General features: G+C 40.9%; 1 protein-coding gene across 1 annotated transcript in view; it reads left to right on the top strand.

The window, feature by feature from the left end:
• Positions 1 to 22,105, top strand: part of cad (carbamoyl-phosphate synthetase 2, aspartate transcarbamylase, and dihydroorotase) — a 57,198-nt gene that overhangs the window by 13,531 nt on the left and 21,562 nt on the right. Inside the window, exons 10-26 of the mRNA XM_012882551.3 lie at positions 344 to 475; positions 1,510 to 1,743; positions 3,655 to 3,876; positions 3,966 to 4,154; positions 4,229 to 4,353; positions 6,215 to 6,348; positions 7,324 to 7,436; positions 11,816 to 11,980; positions 12,058 to 12,143; positions 12,248 to 12,494; positions 12,617 to 12,715; positions 15,305 to 15,529; positions 15,615 to 15,797; positions 17,396 to 17,614; positions 19,310 to 19,477; positions 19,556 to 19,738; positions 20,756 to 20,860. Of these exons, the coding sequence (XP_012738005.2) occupies positions 344 to 475; positions 1,510 to 1,743; positions 3,655 to 3,876; positions 3,966 to 4,154; positions 4,229 to 4,353; positions 6,215 to 6,348; positions 7,324 to 7,436; positions 11,816 to 11,980; positions 12,058 to 12,143; positions 12,248 to 12,494; positions 12,617 to 12,715; positions 15,305 to 15,529; positions 15,615 to 15,797; positions 17,396 to 17,614; positions 19,310 to 19,477; positions 19,556 to 19,738; positions 20,756 to 20,860 (2,829 nt within the window). The remainder of the gene's footprint in view (positions 1 to 343; positions 476 to 1,509; positions 1,744 to 3,654; positions 3,877 to 3,965; positions 4,155 to 4,228; positions 4,354 to 6,214; positions 6,349 to 7,323; positions 7,437 to 11,815; positions 11,981 to 12,057; positions 12,144 to 12,247; positions 12,495 to 12,616; positions 12,716 to 15,304; positions 15,530 to 15,614; positions 15,798 to 17,395; positions 17,615 to 19,309; positions 19,478 to 19,555; positions 19,739 to 20,755; positions 20,861 to 22,105) is intronic.

Here is a 22,105-nt window from a genome sequence, read left to right as displayed (position 1 = left end):
TTTTAATTTTTCCAAATTCTTCAAAAAATTTTCAAATTCTTCAAATTTTTCACATTCCTTCACATTTTTTAAAAAAATTTTAAAATTCCTTCACATTTTTGCAATTTTAATTCTTCAATTTCTTCCAATTAAATTTTTTCAAATTCTTCAAATCCCTTCAAATTCTTAATTTTTTTTTCAAATTTTTTAAATCTGATTTCAATGTTTTTCAGCTACTTTTTCTCTTCTGCAGGGATCTTCTGCATCTTCTGCTAAAATCATTCTGCAGATTAGCATTCTCACTCGCTGTTACGCAGGAACAGCTTTTTCTAGTTTTCATTTAAACTCTGCTTTGTTTTCCCAGGCTATTAAAGCTCTGAAGGAGGAGAATGTCCAGACCGTGCTGATCAACCCCAACATCGCCACTGTACAGACATCCAAAGGTCTCGCCGACAAAGTCTACTTTCTGCCACTCACACCAGAATACGTCACTCAGGTGCGTTTGTTCTTCACTTTTAACCCTTTCCACTCTTTGCCGTGTAAATCCGTGTAGATCAGGGGTGTCAAACTCATTTTGGTTTAGGGGCCGCATTCAGCTTAATCTGATCTCAAGAGGGCCACACGAGTAAACTCATTGCAAGATTAAATAGAACTAATAAATGTGGACTTGTTGATTTTTATTAAATTAATTTCACTTTTACACAATATATTATGAATAACCTCAGCGTTTTTAAGAAAAGTATGTGCAATTTCAACAATACTTTTACTCAGTTAAACATTTACTAAATGTGCATTATGCATAAGAACTGATCACAGTGATTATACAATGTTGAAAAACATTTATTCACATTTTTTGGGACTTAAAAACACTGTCCTGCATGACAAAATACATCAAACAGATAAAAATTAAGAAATGATTTAAAATCAATTTTCCACATCTGAAGCTCAGTGCTACCATCTGCTGATTAAAACACAGCGCCCCTCGTGGACAATATAGGAACTGCAGATTTTCAATTAAACAAAGTACATGTTTTTTTCAATAATTTATCATTCTCTTCCTTTTATCTCCTCTTTATTTCACCTTTTCTTTTTTTCTTGTTCTTCCTTTCCTCTCCTACTTTCCCATTGTAGTGTCCATATCATTTGAGATATTCCCCGCATGAATCATAATAAAACTATTCACATTCATAAATCAAGCGGAGCACTATGGCAAAAGCAGTACTGCTCCACTTGTGACAACAATTCGTATTGCCACATTGCCAGACAGGACACTGGATTTTTTATTTTTTATTTTTTTGAATAATGATAATGCATTTAGCCACCGGGCCGGACTAAATTGTTCTGCGGGCATTGTTTTCTATAAAAAGTTAGCAGGATTGCAGCAAAACTAGCCCCAGAAAAAGTCGAAGGGGAAAATGTGTGTATAAAAGTGCTAAATAATGTGAAGAAAACAGGGAATTCGCCTATTAAACATCTGATTAGAGAACAGAAAGCATTGATATTAAACGTGTTCTCGTCGTTTTGTGCCAGGTGATCCAAAACGAGCGTCCGGACGGCGTTCTGCTGACGTTCGGCGGTCAGACCGCGCTGAACTGCGGCGTGGAGCTCACCAAGCTGGGCGTCCTGGAGAAGTACAAGGTGAAGGTGCTGGGAACGCCGGTGGCCTCCATCGAGATGACCGAGGACCGCAAGATCTTCGTGGAGAAGATGGAGGAGATCAACGAGCACGTCGCTCCCAGTGAAGCGGCTCTGTCAGTGGAGCAGGTGAACAGGAGGCGTCGGCCCATTTGCATGTTTGTTCATATCCTGGGCTGTAGGAAAAAGAAGCTTTTACCAAGACAAAAAAAGGGATTAAATAAAAAACATATGACCTGCATGGAATGACTTTCAATACATTGCCTGAATCCACACTACATAAAACAAACTACCAAATTAATCCAGCTGTCAGAGGCACTCAATGAGACTAAAGCTGTGAATTATTTTAGTGCAACAGCTTCAGAGACAAAATGGACTACTTTTAAAAACTGCATTTGTCATATTTATTGTAAATATGACGCTTTGTAATGCAGGGCGGGATCAGCAGCACTGTGGTGCACGCATGATTCAGCTGCAAACAGAGCGGGTTAGTCAAGACTTGTTTATTTATTTAGCATTTTTCAGTAACCAGACGATTCAAAGTGCTGGACATGAACAGAAAAGCATTACAGACAGGAAAAACAAAAGAATAAGCTAAATAAATCATTGACTAAACTTCTTTCATACATTAACAAACATACAGAAAGACTTAATTGTTTCTAATAATAATAAGAAATAAGGTAAATATATTTTTTGACTTTGCATAATAAGCAAGTGAGCTAACTAATGTGGCATGACGTCCACGGCCAGGAATATATGGGCTGACTAGGAAGATTTTTTAGTCAAACTGATTCTTTTTGTTTTAACTTATGTGCTAGTCGCTTTTTGAAAGAAAATCACTAGACAGGTCTGAGATGTCGCTAAATGGGCAACAGTGGTCCTCTCTAGTCTTCCTGAAAGCAGCACAGAAGCCACTAGCAGCTTCACAGCCAGACAGGAAGGAGCAGGCAGTGTTAGTTTTTCAAAATAAAGTACATTTTAACATTTAATGATATTTAAATTCATTTCAAACTGTGATTGTCCCATTATAAGTGTGCAACTATAGGTTATAAATAATACAGGAAATATAGATCTTGTATGGTTTATTGTTTTAGCATAGATTAAAAAAAACACTCTAAAGGTGTTGCAGCTTTTATTTTTGCAGTGGCCGTGCGCCACGGTCAATTAAATTTAGTCGAAGCCATGCAGACTAAAATCAATATTTCAATCATTTCCGACAACTGGAAATGACTCGTTTATTTTGCTGTGGGGAAAATTTTGGCACACTTCTGGCCAAAACGGTTTTAATTCGGCCACAATTAAATCTTTTTTATTTATTTTTTACTTTGTATCCATCTATTGAACCTTTATCCATCCAAACGTGTGTTGGTCCACTTCTCATCCATTCATCTGTTGCTCCATTATCCAGCTATCAACTCATTCGTTCATGCTTTTGTCCTTATCACGTGTCAAACTCGTGGCCCGCGGGCCGAATGCGGCCCGTCAAGGCAATTTATCCGACCTTCAAGAGCCAAAAAAGGGCATATTATGTTATAAAGTAGAGGCATATATCCTTTAAATCGGCTAAAACTGAGCCTCCTGCAGGGATTGTTGATGTTTTTTGTTAACTGTGTAGTAACAGCATTCTGCCACTAGATGTCAGTTTTTCCCACAACACATTAAAACAACCCAGAAATGTTCAAAAAGAGAAAAAGTGATGCAGAACGATGAGTTTAAAGTGTAACTCACACACAAAATCACCTTTTTTGGCAGATAAACTGTTTAAATTAGTCTTTTCTGTAGCTTTGCATTTTTATATATTTCTTTGTGAACTGAAATCACAAGTATCATCTATACACATTCAACGGCCCTTTTAATGGCCTCATGATGCCAAAGTGGCCACATATAGAAATGACAGCCATATTATCACATTTACCTCCATGCAGCCTTTTCATTTCTTCTGGTTCATGCAGGTTCTACATTTATAGACGGATCTGTGCAGAAAGCAGAGACTAGAATCTGGAAAAGTAATTTAATTTTTTTTGTTTATTTTGGTTGCAGGCGGTTGCTGCTGCTGAGCGTCTGGGTTACCCGGTCCTGGTCCGCTCGGCGTTCGCTCTCGGCGGTCTGGGCTCCGGCTTCGCCAACAACCGAGAGGAGCTCGTCCTGCTGGTGACGTCGGCCCTCGCTCACACCTCTCAGGTGCTGGTGGACAAGTCCCTCAAAGGCTGGAAGGAGATCGAGTACGAGGTTGTGCGGGACGCCTACGACAACTGCATCACTGTGAGTCCTGGGCGGCGACGAACGGCCAGTCATGTTATCCGGGGGAAGCCGTTCTTTTCCTTTAACTTAACCTTCCTGCCGTCCTCCAGGTGTGTAACATGGAGAACATCGACCCGCTGGGCATCCACACGGGGGAATCCATCGTGGTGGCCCCCAGTCAGACGCTGAACGACCACGAGTACAACATGCTGAGAAACACGGCCATCAAAGTGATCCGGCACCTCGGCATCGTGGGGGAGTGCAACATCCAGTACGCCTTGAACCCCGAATCCGATCAGGTACGCCACGCCGTTCCAGACGCCGCTCCGATCGATGGAGCGTCGCCGTGACGCTGAACGCTCTCTCTCTGCAGTACTACATCATCGAGGTGAACGCCCGGCTGTCCCGCAGCTCTGCGCTGGCCAGTAAGGCCACGGGTTACCCTCTGGCTTATGTGGCGGCTAAACTGGGCCTGGGAATCCCGCTGCCACAACTCAAGTACGTGTTTTAGCTGCTGAGAGGCAGCACGTCCTCTACCTTTGCTGTTTACAGATGTGGAAAATTTATTTTAAATAATTTCTTAATTTTTATCTGTTTGATGTATTTTGTCATGTAGGACAGTGTTTTTAAGTTCCAAAAAAAGTGAAAAAATGTTTTTCAACATTGTATAATCACTGTGATCAGTTCTTATGCATAATGCACAAGTAAATGTTTAACTGAGTAAAAGTTTTGTTGAAATTGCACATACTTTTCTTAAAAACGCTGAGGTTATTCATAATATATTGTGTAAAAGTGAAATTCATTTAATATAAAAACCAACAACAAGTCCACATTTATTAGTTCTATTTAATCTTGCAATGAGTTTACTCGTGTGGCCCTCTTGAGATCAGATTAAGCTGTATGCGGCCCCTCAACCAAAATGAGTTTGACACCCCTGGTTTAAAATGTTAACTAGGTTCCCTTTTGTTTGTGATGCAGCGTTTCACCTAGAAATGTTGTCCTGGGGGTGGGGTGCCTCCCGTTCTCCCTTCCTACTTCTCGATTGAATGAATATCTCTTTGAAATCTGAGATCTGCCAGAGTTTAACGTATTTTTGAGCGTAACTTTATTAAATTTTAATTTTATAACTTTCAGGATCTGTTTCGGATCTATTCTTTGGGTCCGTCTAGCAACAAAAATAAGTTTTCAAAGAACTAAGCAGCCGTCTTATTTCATAGTTGGTCGCAGGAAGGACAGACTATTGGTGACAAATCAAATTATATTAAGAGATCTGAAAATGATCTTAGAGCCGTTTACTTGTTGAGAACGCGCTACATTGGGCGTTGATGTTTATAGTTAGGGCAGGATGATATAAGGGGGAAAAAGCATATTGAAAAAATTGAAATCATATTGATTGATAGATAATTGTCAACAAATTCAAAACGTACATTTTAATTGCAGCCCTGGCCATTTTATGCTGTTGCTTAGCAACCTATTTTTTTTTAGATAAAGACACACAAACACTGAATTCAAACTCAACACTTTATTCAACCAACTTTTTACCAAAACTACAATTTTTAAAAAAAGAAAAAAAGAACATGTTCTCAATGAACTCTTTAAAGGGGGCGGAGCGTTCCTGGGCCTGCGTTGTGATTGGTTGGAAGGATGTGATGGCTGTAATATTAACCTCCATGATAGGCTAAAATACAAAAGGAAGAAAAATTGTTGTTCTATTGAACTTTTTATTTACCCTTTCTTTTTTCTATCGATCGATATATATTGTTATTGAATTATCGTCCAGCGATATATTGTAAGTCGAGACTGTCTTGAAGCTATGGCTGGACGATAATTAAATAATATATAATCGATTGATAGGCACAAAAAGGGTCAATAAAAAGTTAAATAGAATAACAGTTTTCCTTCCTTTTGTATTCATGTAGCTTAATATTACTGTCATTAATCCTCCCAACCAATCACAACACAGACCCAGGATTGCTTTGTCACCAAGCCCCGCCCCCTTCAAAGAGTTCAGAGAGCATTCTTTCTTTTTTTTCTTTTTTTTTTAAACTTGCAGTTTTGGTTAAAAAAAATTGGTTGAATAAAGGGTTTAGTTTCAATTCAGTGCTTGTGTGTCTTTATTTAAAAATAGGTCACTAAGCAACAGCATAAAAATGCATGAGCTGCTCTTAAAACACACGTTTTGAATCTTTTGATAATTATTGATAAATATGATTTTATATTTTATCAATATAGTTATTTTTTTCTATATATCGTCCAGCCCTACTTGAAGCAGTATGTGAAGACTTCTTCCTGCCAAGCAGCTTATTAACGCGACTCTATCTGTGCGTCATGTTTAATTTTCTAAATGTCGCTCTTGTAGGAATTCTGTCACCAACTCGACCACAGCCAACTTTGAGCCCAGTCTGGACTACTGTGTGGTGAAGGTGCCGCGATGGGATCTCAGCAAGTTCCTTAGGGTTTCTACCAAGATCGGCAGCTCAATGAAGAGCGTTGGTGAGAGAGGAGAAATACAAAAAACCTTTAATGTTGCTTTTCCCCTGGAACTTCAGCTGTAAGCTGAACTTTAAAAGCACATCGTCTAGATCAGAGTTTCCCAAACTTTTCTGCCTGCAACCCTGAAATAAGAGTGCCGGAAACTGGGGAGATCAAAATATTATGACCACTTGAAAATTCCCTCCCAAATAAATTGTATCAGGGTCGTAGTAGAATAAAGAAAAATGAATTGGTAAATTTCCACAAAAAAAGTTTTTAAGCTAATTTTGGATGTTCTCTGATGTCAAAGTCATAAACACAATTAATTGCTTACATTTCCTGTATTAAAAGAAGTATATTTGTGTCATTGTGAATCAGCTCTAGATTGCTTAATTCTGGAAAAGTACAATATTTGATTTAAATCACATCTTGTTTTAGGGGGGGGAAAAGTAAATGAAGTTTGTAAATATGTTTGGATTCTTCATTCTTTAAAAGTTGATCCTGCCGTCAGTCCATCTGTCTGCCTCTTTTTTGCGCTCTCCAACTTTCAACCCTACCACTATTTAAACGCCATAGCGGACTTAAAATAAAATATGTCTGGGGATTGTGCCTGGAGCTCCGTAGTCTCCTTTTCTCACTGCAAAAAGGGAACTAAAAGTAAGTGAAATTTTCTTGAAATGAGTGTATTTTTCCTTGATTTGAGCAGGTAAATAAGACCATTTGCCAATGGAATAAGATGTTTGCATTTAAAATAGGAACAGTTCATCTCCATAGTCTTATTTCAAGTGCAGGATATCTAATTATCTTATTTTGGGGGTAAAAATACTCATTCCATTGGCAAATAATCTTATTTAGCTGCTCAAATTAAGGAAAAATACACTAATTTCAAGAAATTTTTACTTGCTTTTAGTTCCCTTTTTTGCAGTGCTGACAGGTTTACACTTAAACAGCAGCAGGAAACTTTTGTCTCATGCTTTTCACCTCCTCTCTCCTCAGGGGAGGTGATGGCCATCGGCCGCAGCTTTGAGGAGGCCTTCCAGAAAGCTCTCCGCATGGTGGATGAGAACTGTGTCGGCTTTGACCACACCATCAAGCCCGTCTCAGAGAAGGTTTGTGGAGCCGCTTTGTGTGAATATTACACAATCTCAAACTTTTCTCACAGCTGTCCAGTTTTTTTTTTTTTTTAGTCTCATTTATCCAGTTTTGTGGCTACAAAACACAAACATAAACTGCATAGATGTATTTGAGTCTTCATATTTGCTGTGAATGACAAGATTTTTGGTTAAGCGGTTAAATATGTTGATGTAAAAAAAGGCGAGGCTTGTAGTGAACCACAGCAGAACAACGACGAAGCATATTAATGTGTTTAAATGTTTATATTTCTGCTCAGCCTTTTTTTTTTTTTTTTTTTTTAACATATATTAGATTACTTAATCCTTCCCAGACAACCATCATGTTTCTCTAGACAACGCCGTAAGAGCTCTGGAACAGAAAAACGACAAAAAGAAGCGTTACATTAGCATACAGGACTGTCTCAGAAAATTTGAATATTGTGATAAAGTTCTTTATTTTCTGTAATGCAATAAAAAAAACATGAAATGTCATACATTCTGGATTTATTACAAATCAACTGAAATATCGCAAGCCTTTTATTGTTTTAATATCGCTGATTATGGCTTACAGCTTTAGAAACCCAAATATCCTATCTCAAAATATTAGAATATTGTGAAAAAGTATACTAGTAGGCCAATCAACTAATCACTTGAATCGTCTAATTAACTGGAAACACTGCAGGGTTTCCTGAGCCTTGAAAAACACTCAGCTTGGTTCAGTAAACTAAATCACAAGTATGGTAGTGGTTAAGAGACGACATAAGATTCTCACAGTAACTGGTGTACTGACCATGGCATTACTGTCCTTGATTGGCCTGCCAATTCCCCTGACCTGAACCCCATAGAGAATTTGTGGGCTATTGTGAAGAAGAAGCTGAAAGACACCAGAGCCAACAATGCAAATGAGCTAAAGGCCGCTATTGAAGCATCCTGGGCATCCATAACACCTCAGCAATGCCACAGGCTGATTGCCTCCATGCCACGCCGCATTGATGCAGTAATCTGTGCAAAAGGATTCCCAACCAAGTACTCAGTGCATTAATGGACATTTTCAAATGTTTGATTTTGTTTTGCTGTTATAATTTTTTTTTTACTTGGTCTGAGGGAATATTCTAATATTTTGAGATAGGATTTTTGAGTTTTCTTAAGCTGTACGCCATAATCAGCGATATTAAAACAATAAAAGGCTTGAGATATTTCAGTTGATTTGTAATGAATCCAGAATGTATGATATTTCATGTTTTTTTTTAATTGCATTACAGAAAATAACGAACTTTATCACAATATTCTAATTTTCTGAGACAGTCCTGTAGAAACGACCTTTAATGTTCCTCAGAGGGAACATTTATGTAACGGAAGCATGCAGATACAGAGGTTATCAGAAAAATATAAAACGCAGACAAGACTGTGCAGTGTAGGCAACTTTACAAAAGAAAAAAGTACTGTACAGTTAATAAAAAAGGTATATTAGGGCTGAAGAAATCTGAATAAAAATGAGTTAGCTGGGAGCAGTGATGGTTATGAAGTCTAACAGCTGCTGGGAGGAAAGAGCAGCAGTCCCTGAACGAGCTCACCGGCTCTGCTACGGCTTCATGCACCGGGGCGGGTGGGTTAAACTGTCCAACATGGGTGTTATTTTTGCCAGAGTCCTCCTGACTCCCAGCACCTGGTCTGGGTTGTGGGGGGTAGGATCCCAGGACAGAGCTGGTCTTCATAATGAGCTTATATAACCGCTGCCTCTCAGCTGTAAATAAGCTGCTGCTCCTACAGACCATAGAAGAAGGCTGATGCCACCACAGAGTCAAAAGTCTTCAGCAGCGCCCCCTGTAGTCCAAAAGACCTCCGCCTCCTCAGCTGGTAGCGTCTGCTCTGAGCTCTCCTGTAAGGAGCATCAGTGTTATGACTCCAGTGCAGCCCGGCCGTCGGCGTATCGCGTCACCCCAGCATTAATAAAACATTAAGGAACACAATACTTTGTTTCCATTTCCAGCTAAGCCGTTAATGTAACCATGAGTCCGCGCCGCGGTGTAAGAGAGCCTGATAGTTGAGAAAGTCGCCCCATGTTTTTTAAACAAAGCTACCGTTAGTCAGGACTGCAGGTCCTGTTAAAGGAGATGTCAAAATAAAAGCCTCATTGCACAGAGGAAGTACCTAAATAAAAGTATCAGGGAGAAACTTTCATAATCAGCATTGTAGGGTGGCTGATTTCACTCAGCCTGCTGATTTGCAGGCTGAGTGAAGTTCACATCTTTAACTGGAAAAAAAAATCTCATTCAGAAAGTTGTTTTGCTTTAATTCCCTACTATCGTTTTAGAAAACTGCTGGATGTAACTATACAGTAACCCTATTGTAACATTTTATTCACATCCGTGATGGGAAAACCCAAGCCGAGGTGCTATTTGTGCGAGATAATAATAAAGCTGGAGACACAGAGGACACTTATGCCTGGTTTATGTTTATGAGGTCAGTCATGGTCCGCGCGGCCATTTTGACGGAAAAACATGGCGGACGAGCAAGCACTCCTTCTGGCGGAGGTTCGTAAATATAGAAATCTTTACGATTCGTCGTGATCAACAAATTAACAATTCCTGGACATAAATCGGCGTCACTATTAGAAGAAAGAAAAAGGGTTAAATGTTGAAAACACCCGTTTTCTACCTCTACCTGCAGTGGGGTGTAGTATGCTTGTCATAGGAGTGCAATGCTGCCCTCTAGAGTCTAGGAGAAAAGTGCAACTTCAGAGTTTTCCTCCACATGGAGCATAAATGTTAGAGATGTGTCCACGCGTCTCATTTCCACGTAGGGGAAAAAAAAAACTTATGGTGTTGCAGCTTAGCCGTCATCCTAATTTGATTCACTGACTTATTAAAAACTATTTACCTGAGGACTAAAAAGTTTACCGTATTTTTCCAACTAAGTTTTTCAAGAGTAGAAGTTGCATCAGACAAAAAACATGTCAAAATGAGGGGGGAAAATATATATATATAATTCGCATTTATTTAGAACTTTATTTCACACAATCCAAGACTAAAAACTGACATTAAATCTGGTATGGCAATTTATTCAACAACACAGCTGCATCCACAATCGGCTGAATAACATGGAGCATGCTTGGAGGTTTGAATCGGGCAAATTAGCACAACAAGCCAGGAACTTCAACCGGGGAAGTTCTCATTAGATCATTTCGGTCTAATTACGGTGAAATTAGACCGAGCACATAGCGGTGCAACGTGCTAAGCTAACAGTACAACACGGCTGTTCCAGAGCAACATAAAGCTCACGTGCATCAGCGAAGTTGTAAACAGAGCTGCAAGCTAGCGCTAGCTTGTATTAGCTTCACGGACAGCCCAGTAACAGGGTTCTGTCGCGTCTGTTTCCTTCGAGCAAACACTTTGCTGTATGAATCCATATTGAAACAGTGAAACAACATATGTACATGTTTTCAATCTTTGTTGTTTATAAGATAATGATTCATTTTTAAGTGGTACAGGAGCAGGAAATAGTTTTCACTGGCCTAGAGCGCCCTCTTGTGGCTACATATGGTAATGTTTACTCCTTGGTTCTAGCTAGTCTGTATGATTTACCATTTAAAACCGATGTATAATTTGCACCTGAATATAAGTCGCAGGATCGGCCAAACTATGAAAAAAAAAGTGTGACTTATAGTCTGAAAAAATACGGTACTTGCATCTTCTGCTTTACATGTGGCTGACTTGATGAAGGCAAAGGAAGCCGTTGCAGATTTTTACCTTTTGAGTTACATCCACCACAAGAGGCCTGATTGTTGTCAGTCAGGAAAATATGTATTTCTGCTACATGTTTAACAAACTAAGCATGCTGTCAACTACAAATGGTAAAAAGTTATAGTTTGGTTGAGAGAAAGTGTTTTCATGGGATCTAGCTAGGATCTTTGTCTCGTCTTGAGTAAATGTCTCCAAAAACGCGTTAAAAGCGTTTTGAAATGACCGGTACACTGCAAAAAGGGAACTCAAAGTAGGTAAAATCCTCTTGAAATGAATGTATTTTCCAATGATTGAAGCTGGTAAATGAGACTATTTGCCAATGGAATAAGATTTTTGCACTTAAAATAAGAACAATTCAACTCTATCATCTTATTTCAAGTGCAGGATGTCTAATGATCTTATTTTGGGGGTAGAAATTCTAATTCCATTGGCAAATAGTCTTATTTATATGCTCAAATCAAGGAAAAATATACTAATTTTAAGAACATTTTACTTACTTTTAGTTCCCTTTTTGCAGTGTATACAAGATATCCTGTTCTGGATTGTCTGAGCATAACCCAAAAGTTTCCCGACCAGGTCTGGGTTTGTTTGCGTTCAGGTTGTCACCTCCTCCCCCCCCTGTCCTCCCTGCAGGAGCTGCAGACTCCCACCGATAAGCGTATCTTTGTTTTGGCGGCGGCGTTCAAAGCCGGGTACACGGTGGACCAGCTGTACGAGCTGACGAAGATCGACCACTGGTTCCTGCACAAGATGAAAAACATCGCCGACCACGAGCGGCTGCTGGAGAAATATAGCCAGGTAACGCTTTAAGGCGGCGTCCAGCTTAGGCTGAAAACAACAATGTGTTCTGAGCTTTCTTCTCCTGAATCCTCCAGGACGAAGGCACCATCGCTCCGGAGGAGATGCGTAAGGCCAAGCAGCTGGGCTTCTCGGACAAGCAGATAGCGCAGGCCATACACAGGTGTGGAGCAACGGAGGCTAAAGCCCGGAGAGACGTGATTGGATCGTCTTGGAGTCTGATTGAATCGCTGGTTTCTCATCAAATGTGTCTTTCCCGTCTCCTAGCACCGAGCTGGCGGTCAGAAAGCTGCGTCACGATTACGGCATCCTGCCCGTGGTGAAGCAGATCGACACGGTGGCGGCCGAGTGGCCCGCCTACACCAACTACCTGTACATGACCTACCACGGCGTGGAGGACGACCTGAGCTTCGGCGAGCAGCACGTCATGGTCATCGGCTCGGGCGTGTACCGCATCGGCAGCAGCGTGGAGTTCGACTGGTGCGCGGTCGGCTGCATCACGGAGCTCCGCAAGGTGCGGTCAGGGCCGACGATCGGGGCTCTGCTCGGTTTTTAAAACCTTCATAACCTTCATGCGCCGAGATGCGAGATAGCTTTCGGCAAATTAACGCAATACAATCTATTGTTTCTTTACAGATGGGCTATAAGACCATCATGGTGAACTACAACCCTGAGACGGTCAGCACAGACTACGACATGTGCGACCGCCTCTACTTCGACGAGATCTCCTTCGAGGTAAGTCTGCACTGCAAAAACGGATCTAAAAATAGGCAAAATGTTCTTAAACGTAATGTTTTGTTCTTGATTTGAGCAGGTAAATAAGATCATCTGCCAATGGAATAAGCATTTTGACCCCTAAATTAAGATAATTAGACATCCTGCACTTGAAAAAAGATGATGATGAATTGTTCCTATTTTAAGTGCAAAAATCTTATTCTATTGGCAGATCACCTTATTTACCTGCTCAGATCAAGGACAGATGCACTCATTTTCAGAAAATTTTAACTATTTTTACTTCCGTTTTTGCAGTGTGTCATGTTCTTGTGGTGGCACAGATCTGTGCAAGAGGTTTTTGAGATTTCAGCCGGGCGTTGACTACGATATGTTCAATCGTTGCGCTCAGAGCTCAAAACTGTACGACGAAATCGCAGGATTTAAAAGTTCACAGCTCACAACATCTGTTCTCACACTAAACGGCCCGATGCGATCTGACAGCTCACACTGTACGTCTAAAAACCACGTCAGACTACTCGGACTCGTCTATCAGGAATCCAAACGTAAGCAGTAGAAAAAGAAAAAGTGTCGATGCTCTCTGTTAAATATGGGGCTCACAAGAACGAAACGCGCTGCCTTGGTAATTCTATGATTTTCTCCTCCGTAGTTTGACTCAATGTCACACGTACCGCCACCATGCTTCTCTCCACTTGTTTAGTTTCATTTCATTTCAAAGTTTATTTGGTAGGGACAGACACACATCGACATAGACCAGGGGTCGGCAACCTGCGGCTCTTTGATTGCTCTGATGCGGCTCAGGTGTTGAAAATAATTATGTCACGAAGCTGTGTGCCTCATACAGGCAGTCATCAATGCTGGCTGACGAACACTCCTCACCAGTTGGTGGTGGTAATGCACACTGAATAGATTCTTGCTCACCGTCAAACTCAAGAAGAAGAAGAAGAACTGGTAGTTCACTGGCTGCAGTGACATAAACACAGCGAGGCGGAGTTAAGGCGGCATTTTCAAATGCTGCTTTTTTGTAGTAAATTCTTCAAATGACAAACACAGTGAACTAAAATAACATGGATTCATCGATGAGGTTGAAGAGAGCTAAACAGCAGGGTAAGAGTCATTTCTATATCTGACGTTTGTTCATTTTCAAAGTGAGGAAAAGCGAACAGCGCTTGGCTCGAGGATGTGAGCGGAGTCCTGCGCAGCTGAAGTCTGATAGCTCGTCTAATGCAGCTGTTAGCTTGTTAGCTTGTTAATGACAGGAGCTCGTTCACTTTCGCAGATGTGATTAAAATGTGTTCGGATTTAAAGGAAAGAAAGTATTCCGGATGAACCATTTATATGGGCTGATAAATAAAATAGTCCGACCATGATGTGCGTTTACTCGCACCAAGCTTTATTCAAAATAAAAACTCTGACATTAGCAGATTTGACGATTTCCATAAAACAACAGTAGAAGTACAAGCGCAGAGGTGCATTGGTTCTGGTGCGGGTCCATTCAGTTGCAAAAAAGTCCTTATGTGCAGTGTTATTTCATTTAAAATTTCAAAAGGATTTTGTGGCTCCCAGTGTTTTCTTTACTGTCTGAAATTGGTCCAAATGGCTCTTTGAGTGGTAAAGGTTGCCGACCCCTGACATAGACAAACTGAACATGACAGCAGTCCCATGTTGGCATCTGAGGAGAACAAGAAGAATTCCCTTGTTTGCACATGTGCAGTGTGCAAGGTTGTGGGAAATCTGCCTGTAGCTCTGCTTCACCAGCAGGAGGCGCTCACCATCACCTCAGGAGGGCCGACTGAATTTCAGACATTTTTTTTATCCGACCGTACGATTCCTGATCGGTAGGAGGTCGTGAGAGGCTAATCACCCCTCGTTACGATAAGATAATATAAGATATACTTTATTGATCTCACGGTGGAGAAATTCACGTTTCACATCGGCTCAATAATCAAAAGAAGGTACCAAAAGGAGAAAAAGGTGTATGAGGTATTTACAGTGTGTCCACATATATACAGTGGATGGAGAGAAAAAAAGAAATAAAGCAGAGATTTAAGGTATTTAAGGTGACTTATATACATAAGGATTGACGTTGTGCATTAATGTGGTACCAGCTAAAGCACAACAGTGAGGTAGTGAGATAACTACACTGCAAAAAGGGACCTCGAAGTAAGTAAAATCTTCCTGAAATGTGTATATTTGTCCTTGATTTGAGCAGGTAAATACGACTATTTGCCAATGGAATGAGATATTTGCACTTAAAATAAGAACAATTCATCTCCATCATCTTATTTCAAGTGCAGGATATCTAATTATCTTATTTTAGGGGTAAAAATACTCATTCCATTGGCAAATAATCTTATTCAGCTGCTCAAATCATAGAAAAATATACCAATTTCAAGAATATTTTACTTTTAGTTCCCTTTTTGTAGTTTATAACAGCTGAAGTCTCTTATTTAATTGCACAGGTTATTAAATAGTAATTGCAGTTATAGTGCAGCACTGTAAAGTTTGATGGCAGTCCTGTATAAAAAGAGTAAAAACTCGTACAGCGTGCGCCCGGCGTTTAAAGCCGTTTCCTTTTTCTGCGTCTGTCAGGTGGTGATGGATATCTACGAGAGAGAAAACCCGGAGGGGGTGATCCTCTCCATGGGGGGCCAGCTGCCCAACAACATCGCCATGTCGCTGCACCGCCAGCAGTGCCGCATCCTGGGAACGTCGCCGGAGTTCATCGACAGCGCCGAGAACCGCTTCAAGTTCTCCAGAATGCTGGACACCATCGGCATCAGCCAGCCTCAGTGGAAGGAGCTCTCAGACACGGAGGTACGGCCCGGCCGGAGAGCCGACCGACTGTCGCGCCCCGTGCCTCGCTCCGACCTTCACTTCTTCTTTTTTTCTCCTCCTGCAGTCTGCCGTGAAGTTCTGTGAGACGGTCGGCTATCCCTGCCTGGTGCGGCCCTCCTACGTTCTCAGCGGAGCGGCCATGAACGTGGCGTACAGCGACAGCGACCTGGAGAAATACCTGACCAGCGCCGCCGCCGTGTCCAAAGAACATCCTGTCGTCATCTCCAAGTTCATACAAGAAGCCAAGGTGAGTTACAGCAGGAGTTCCTACACTTTATGAGAACAAAAAAAAAAAAAGCACAGTCTGTGTTAACATAAGAAATATTCAGCATCTTAAGTTACGTTTAGGTATTGGTTTTTACGAAATAAGAAAATACCAAAACTTTTTAGCACATCAGCATCAAATTATTAGTAGTTCCAGGACTTTGAAACTAGGCCTGAACGATTTTGGAAAATAATCTTATTGCGATTTTTTTATTTTCTTAAAATTGCGATTTAATACGATTTTTTTCCCCAGTTTGATTTATCATGTCTTTTTAAACATATACAAACAACAAATCAATTTGTTTCCTCAATTCTATTCAATTCAATTCAATTTTATTTATATAGCGCCAAATCATGAAACATGTCATCTCAAGGCACTTTACAAAGTCAAGTTCAATCATATTATACAGATTGGGTCAGATTATACAGATTGGTCAAAAATGTCCTATATAAGGAAACCAGTTGATTGCATCAAAGTCCCGACAAGCAGCATTCACTCCTGGGGAACCGTAGAGCCACAGGAAGAGTCATCTGCATTGTACATGGCTTTGCTGCAATCCCTCATACTGAGCAAGCATGAAGCGACAGTGGGAAGAAAAACCACCCATTAACGGTAAAAATTCGCTGTGCAAATTAGTTGCTAAAAGACCCACAGCATCTAAACTCAGAAATGATTGCGTTCTGCCTACAATATATTTCAACCAAAATTGCAATTTTGACTTTTCTCTGCATTAACCACAAGCAACAAAAATGGCGTCTAAAAAAAGATGTTTGTAAACAAGGACTATTTAAAACAAGAACTTTTAATGTTTCTATTAATCAGAATATTGTTCAGGAGAACAGCTTTTAATTGATTTGGACATCAATCCTTGTTGAACATAAAGTGTAACCAACAAGCAAGTGTATGTATTAAACTGATTGACCTGTACTTAATGCTATGTATGATTATATAAACTCTAAAACAAGTAATAAAATTAGATTATCTCACTGCTGCAACTGTCTTCCCTTCCATGTGGAGGCAAACCCACTTCAAACATTTTACCAACACCTAATGGACGTGTCTAATTCCCTGATTGTTACATAGCCAAAAATTGCAGACTCTGCGATTTGGAAATTGCGTTTTTTTAAATCGCGATTATATTGAAAATGTGATTAATTGTTCAGCCCTATTTGAAACAGTTGTGCAAACAGTTATGTGACTTTATTCTCTTAATATTACGACTTTATTCTTGTACACCTAATATCATGACTTTATTCTCATAAATTACACATACAGAAAAGTTTTAGGGCAGTCGTAAACTAAAGATATAAATAATTTACCATGGCGGAGTAAATTTCCACACAAAAAAAAATCAGAAATTTTAAGATTAATTTCACATATTTCCAAGAAACAAAATTGTATGTTTTCTGATATCAAAAAAGTTGTAAATATTCAAGAAATAAAGTAATTTTCCATGACTAAAGGGATAAATTTACTATAGTAAAACTAGGATATTCTCTGTCATTTTCATCTCACTGTAGCATATCAGTGGATAATGCCACAGTAAGCTGTAAAATTCTCCTTTCTTCCCTGTTTACCAGGAGATAGACGTGGACGCGGTGGCCTGCGACGGGGTTGTGATGGCCATTGCCATTTCTGAACACGTGGAGAACGCTGGCGTTCACTCGGGCGACGCCACTTTGGTGACTCCTCCTCAGGACCTCAACCCAAAAACCATAGAAAGGATCATGATGATAGTTCACGCCATCGGCCAGGAGCTGCAGGTCACCGGACCCTTTAACCTGCAGCTGATCGCCAAGGTGAGACCCATTCCTACATGTGATCTAAACTATTACAGATTTTCAGTAGCATGGCTGATATTTAGTGATAGGCTGCAAACTGAGAGCTGCATGAACCAAACCAGTTTTTGTGATAAGTAATTATCACAAAAACTGAAGGAATTGTATAGTTTATTATCAGCAGATACATTGATGTACAAAGTTTAACTTAATTTTTGCTTCCAGACTTTACTCCCTGCATTCATCTACATGTCTTTCTAACAAGCTTTGCGTCCTTCAAGTGTAACTCTTCATGTAAAAGCAGATTTCCGCCCAAGACAAATTAAAAATTCAATTCAATTTTATTTATATAGCGCCAAATCATGAAACATGTCACCTCAAGGCTCTTTCCAAAGTCAAATTCAATCAAATCCTCCAGGTTGGTGAGAAAGTTTCCTCTCTAAGGAAACCCAGCAGGTTGCATCAAGTCTCTCCAAGCAGCATTCACTCCTCCTGAAAGAGCGTAGAGCCACAGTGGACAGTCGTCTGCATTGTTGATGGCTTTGCAGCAATCCCTCATACCGAGGCAATGGAGGACAGGATCGGTCCAGTTATATATTTATTTACCACTTTGAAATCCAGACGGGATCACTGGCGGCCTATCGCATCATGATTCATTTGTAATGTGGACATGAAGCCTGGATGATCTGACTGCTGCAGGCAGGTTTGAATAGTTTCTAGTCACTTTTATGAAGAAAAAGAAAGTTGCTAGAGGGTCTGAAAAGTGCAACAGTGCTCTATATGGAGGCAGAAGATGGAGGGAGGTGTGGATTTTTAATCGGAGCAGCTTTTATACCCCACAGCGGCACTAGAACAGAATTACATCACAGTCACCAAATGCAAATGTTAGTTTGAAATTCAGTTGAAGGCCGCCGTTTAACTCTAGGAAGGCGCCACACTGAGGATTTTAGACACAAAAGCAGGATGTTAACAAATGTGTATTAATTTTTCAAAAAATAATGACCAGGATACATAGACAGTGCTATGAGAAAACCAGGTTAACAGTTTATTGGCAAAAAAAAGTTACCCTTTCAGTTTGTCTATCCATCGACCCAGACTATTTATTTATTCATCTATTATCTGTCCAAGCATGCAGGATAGCCATCCCATCCATCCAGCTTTCCACTCATCCTCGTTTTTGCGCTCTTTAAAATCTTATGTTTGTAGAATATGTGCTCTTAATTCAACTTAATCCAATGTATTTAAATAAAAAAACATTTTTTTAACATACGCTGAGAAGTTGGAACATTTAGACTTGGAAAAGTGTGATTTTCCACATGGAAACTTTTTTTGTTTAAGAACCGTAAAGAGTTAAACTGTGGTCCTTGATAAGCTGTCGAAGGGTAAACGGGTAAATGGAGAACAGAACCGGGCCAAGGACTCATCCCTGTGAATATATGAACTAAACCTGTGAGGATGTTTAGAACAACATCCATATTTTGAGCGAGAAAATGCTATTTTCTGGGTTTCTGGAGCTTTTCATCTGCAAACCACCTCCAGCTGAAACCTGAATGCCTTTAATAGTTCTTATAAATATCTAATTAAGACAGTTATTCTGGTAAATTAAAGTGCTGCTTTGGTTATTCCTTTCAACAAACAGGCCATCATTGATTACTTCTAGCAGACTACTTGAATAAGGAACACTGTTTCATCGTTTTTGTGCCTTTTCTTTTAAAGGACGACCTGCTGAAGGTGATCGAATGCAACGTCCGAGTTTCCCGCTCCTTCCCCTTTGTATCAAAGACGCTGGGAGTGGATCTCGTTGCCCTGGCAACTCAAGTCATCATGGGGGTCGAGGTCGAGCCGGTGGGTCTGATGCGTGGAAAAGGGATTGTGGGAGTCAAGGTAAATGTTCCAACTCAAACTATTTTTGCTGCCTCACTTCTTCACGTGTTAAAACGACAACCATGCGTCGTTCTTTAGGTTCCCCAGTTCTCCTTCTCTCGGCTCGCCGGGGCCGATGTGGTCCTCGGCGTGGAGATGACCAGCACCGGGGAAGTCGCCTGCTTTGGGGAGAACCGGTACGAGGCTTACCTGAAGGCCATGCTCTCCACGGGCTTCAAGATCCCCAAGAAGAACATCCTGCTCTCCATCGGCAGCTATAAGGTATGGCTGAGATATTTTAGGAACATTTTAACGGGGAGCCACTCTGGAAGAACATAGGTTGTGGCTGAGGTTGACTTTAACAGACGTTTCTGAGATAATTGAACCAAATTGAAATAAACTTCCAATAAGAAACAAACAAATCTGTGAAAAAAACTGCAATAATTTAAATCTTTCTTCTCAAACTATCAAACTAACCAAAGACGAGGAGAAATCCAATTAAAATATCTGAAATTAATCCAGAGACGTAAAGCTGCAATTAAAGCTGAAATGAAACCAGCAAAAACAGAAATCTAACGGTGTACATTGTGAACTAACATACTAGACGACATACAAATACCATGGCTGTACGATATTAGACAATCTGCAGTTTATTTTGGTTATACTGCGGTAGCATCAGTTGTGACATATGCCCATTTTCCTCATTACTCGCTTATTGACTTGTAGCATTTTTGGAAACAATTGGTGAACAAATAATCGACCGTCGATTAATCGTTTATTAGATTAAAGCTCATTTCATCCGATTGACGCACGTATGCATCACACGGAAATGAGACGTGCGAACGCAACGTCTGCACCATTTATGCTGCATGCAGCTTATCCTCCAAGTAGCACTAGTCTCCTAAACTCTAGAGGGCAGCGTTGCGCTCCTACGCCAAGCGTACTACACCACACTACACAGAGACGTAGAAAACAGTTGTTTTAAACATTTAAGCCTCTTACTTTCTTCCAAGAGTGATGCCGATTTCTGTCCAATCACGGTGATCTTTAAGGGTCGAATCATGAAGATATCTAAATTTATGAACCTTCACCAGAAGGAGCGCTTGCTCGTCCGCCACGTTTTTCCGCATTTTATATCTCTAAGTTTAATAATGTATGAGGGAGGAAAAAAGACAGTGTTTTTTTTTTTTTTAAAGAATAAATTTGTGGAGCAGGTGTTTAAATAATTGCTGGGGACTGGAACCGTGTGAAAATGGTTTCCTTTTGCTAATCATGTCTTTTTGAATTGTGTGACCTTAGAACAAGAGCGAGCTGCTGCCCACGGTTAAGGCTCTGGAGTCTCTGGGATACGACCTGTACGCCAGTCTGGGAACGGCTGACTTCTACACAGAACACGGAGTCACGGTAGGAGTCGGAGGATCTGGTTTTGTTCCTGGCTGGTGCTCATCCTATATGCTGCAGTGAGGGATATAAGAAGATTTCTCAGGATCTTTAACAGATCGGTGTTAAAAATGAATAAAATACCTCATCTGATAGCAGCAGGTGAGAGGAGCCTCTAGCAATGTTCAAAGCCCCGTTGTTGCAGAGGCTCTCCTGCTCAGAGGTTAGGGACACTTCAATGCGTCCTCTCACCATCCTCTGCGGGGCCACATTCTCTATTTTGCAGATTTTTTTTTAATTTGCTGATTTTTGGATTTATTAAAACAAGACTGGTATAAAATATTCAGAAGCATTTTTTCTACATTTATAGCTGCACTTGCGGTTTAAAAATGGCTTAAAGCTAGAGTTGCCGAATATTTTTATTTAATTATTTTTTTCCTGGAAGTTTACCCAAGCCACTTTTAAAATAACTGCACAAGGCCGTCTTACCCGCTCTTCCGCTCTTCAGAGGGATTGCATGACAAAATCTCCCAAATCCATTCTGGTCTTATTTATTTCTACTGTGGCCTTCCTCTTCTTCTCGTAAACATGAATGCGGTGCCCTTCTTTCTACTCTCAGCCAGTATATGGTGAGAGCAGCGAAGCTACAATAAGTGGCTAACACCGAAGCTAACCGCTAGGCTGACACGGAAGCTAACAGCTAGGCTGACACGGAAGCTAACAGCTAGGCTGACACGGAAGCTAACAGCTAGGCTGACACGGAAGCTAACAGCTAGGCTGACACGGAAGCTAACAGTTAGGCTGACACGGAAGCTAACAGTTAGGCTGCCACCGAAGCTAAGAGCTAGGCTGCCACCGAAGCTAAGAGCTAGGCTGCCACCGAAGCTAAGAGCTAGGCTGCCACCGAAGCTAAGAGCTAGGCTGCCACCGAAGCTAAGAGCTAGGCTGCCACCGAAGCTAAGAGCTAGGCTGCCACCGAAGCTAAGAGCTAGGCTGCCACCGAAGCTAAGAGCTAGGCTGCCACCGAAGCTAAGAGCTAGGCTGCCACCGAAGCTAAGAGCTAGGCTGCCACCGAAGCTAAGAGCTAGGCTGCCACCGAAGCTAAGAGCTAGGCTGCCACCGAAGCTAAGAGCTAGGCTGCCACCGAAGCTAAGAGGTAGGCTGCCACCGAAGCTAAGAGGTAGGCTGCCACCGAAGCTAAGAGGTAGGCTGCCACCGAAGCTAAGAGGTAGGCTGCCACCGAAGCTAAGAGGTAGGCTGCCACCGAAG

Source organism: Fundulus heteroclitus, chromosome 15 (assembly GCF_011125445.2).
Source record: "Fundulus heteroclitus isolate FHET01 chromosome 15, MU-UCD_Fhet_4.1, whole genome shotgun sequence".
Classification (NCBI taxonomy): domain Eukaryota; kingdom Metazoa; phylum Chordata; class Actinopteri; order Cyprinodontiformes; family Fundulidae; genus Fundulus; species Fundulus heteroclitus.
This window is presented reverse-complemented; position numbering and strand designations above follow the sequence as displayed.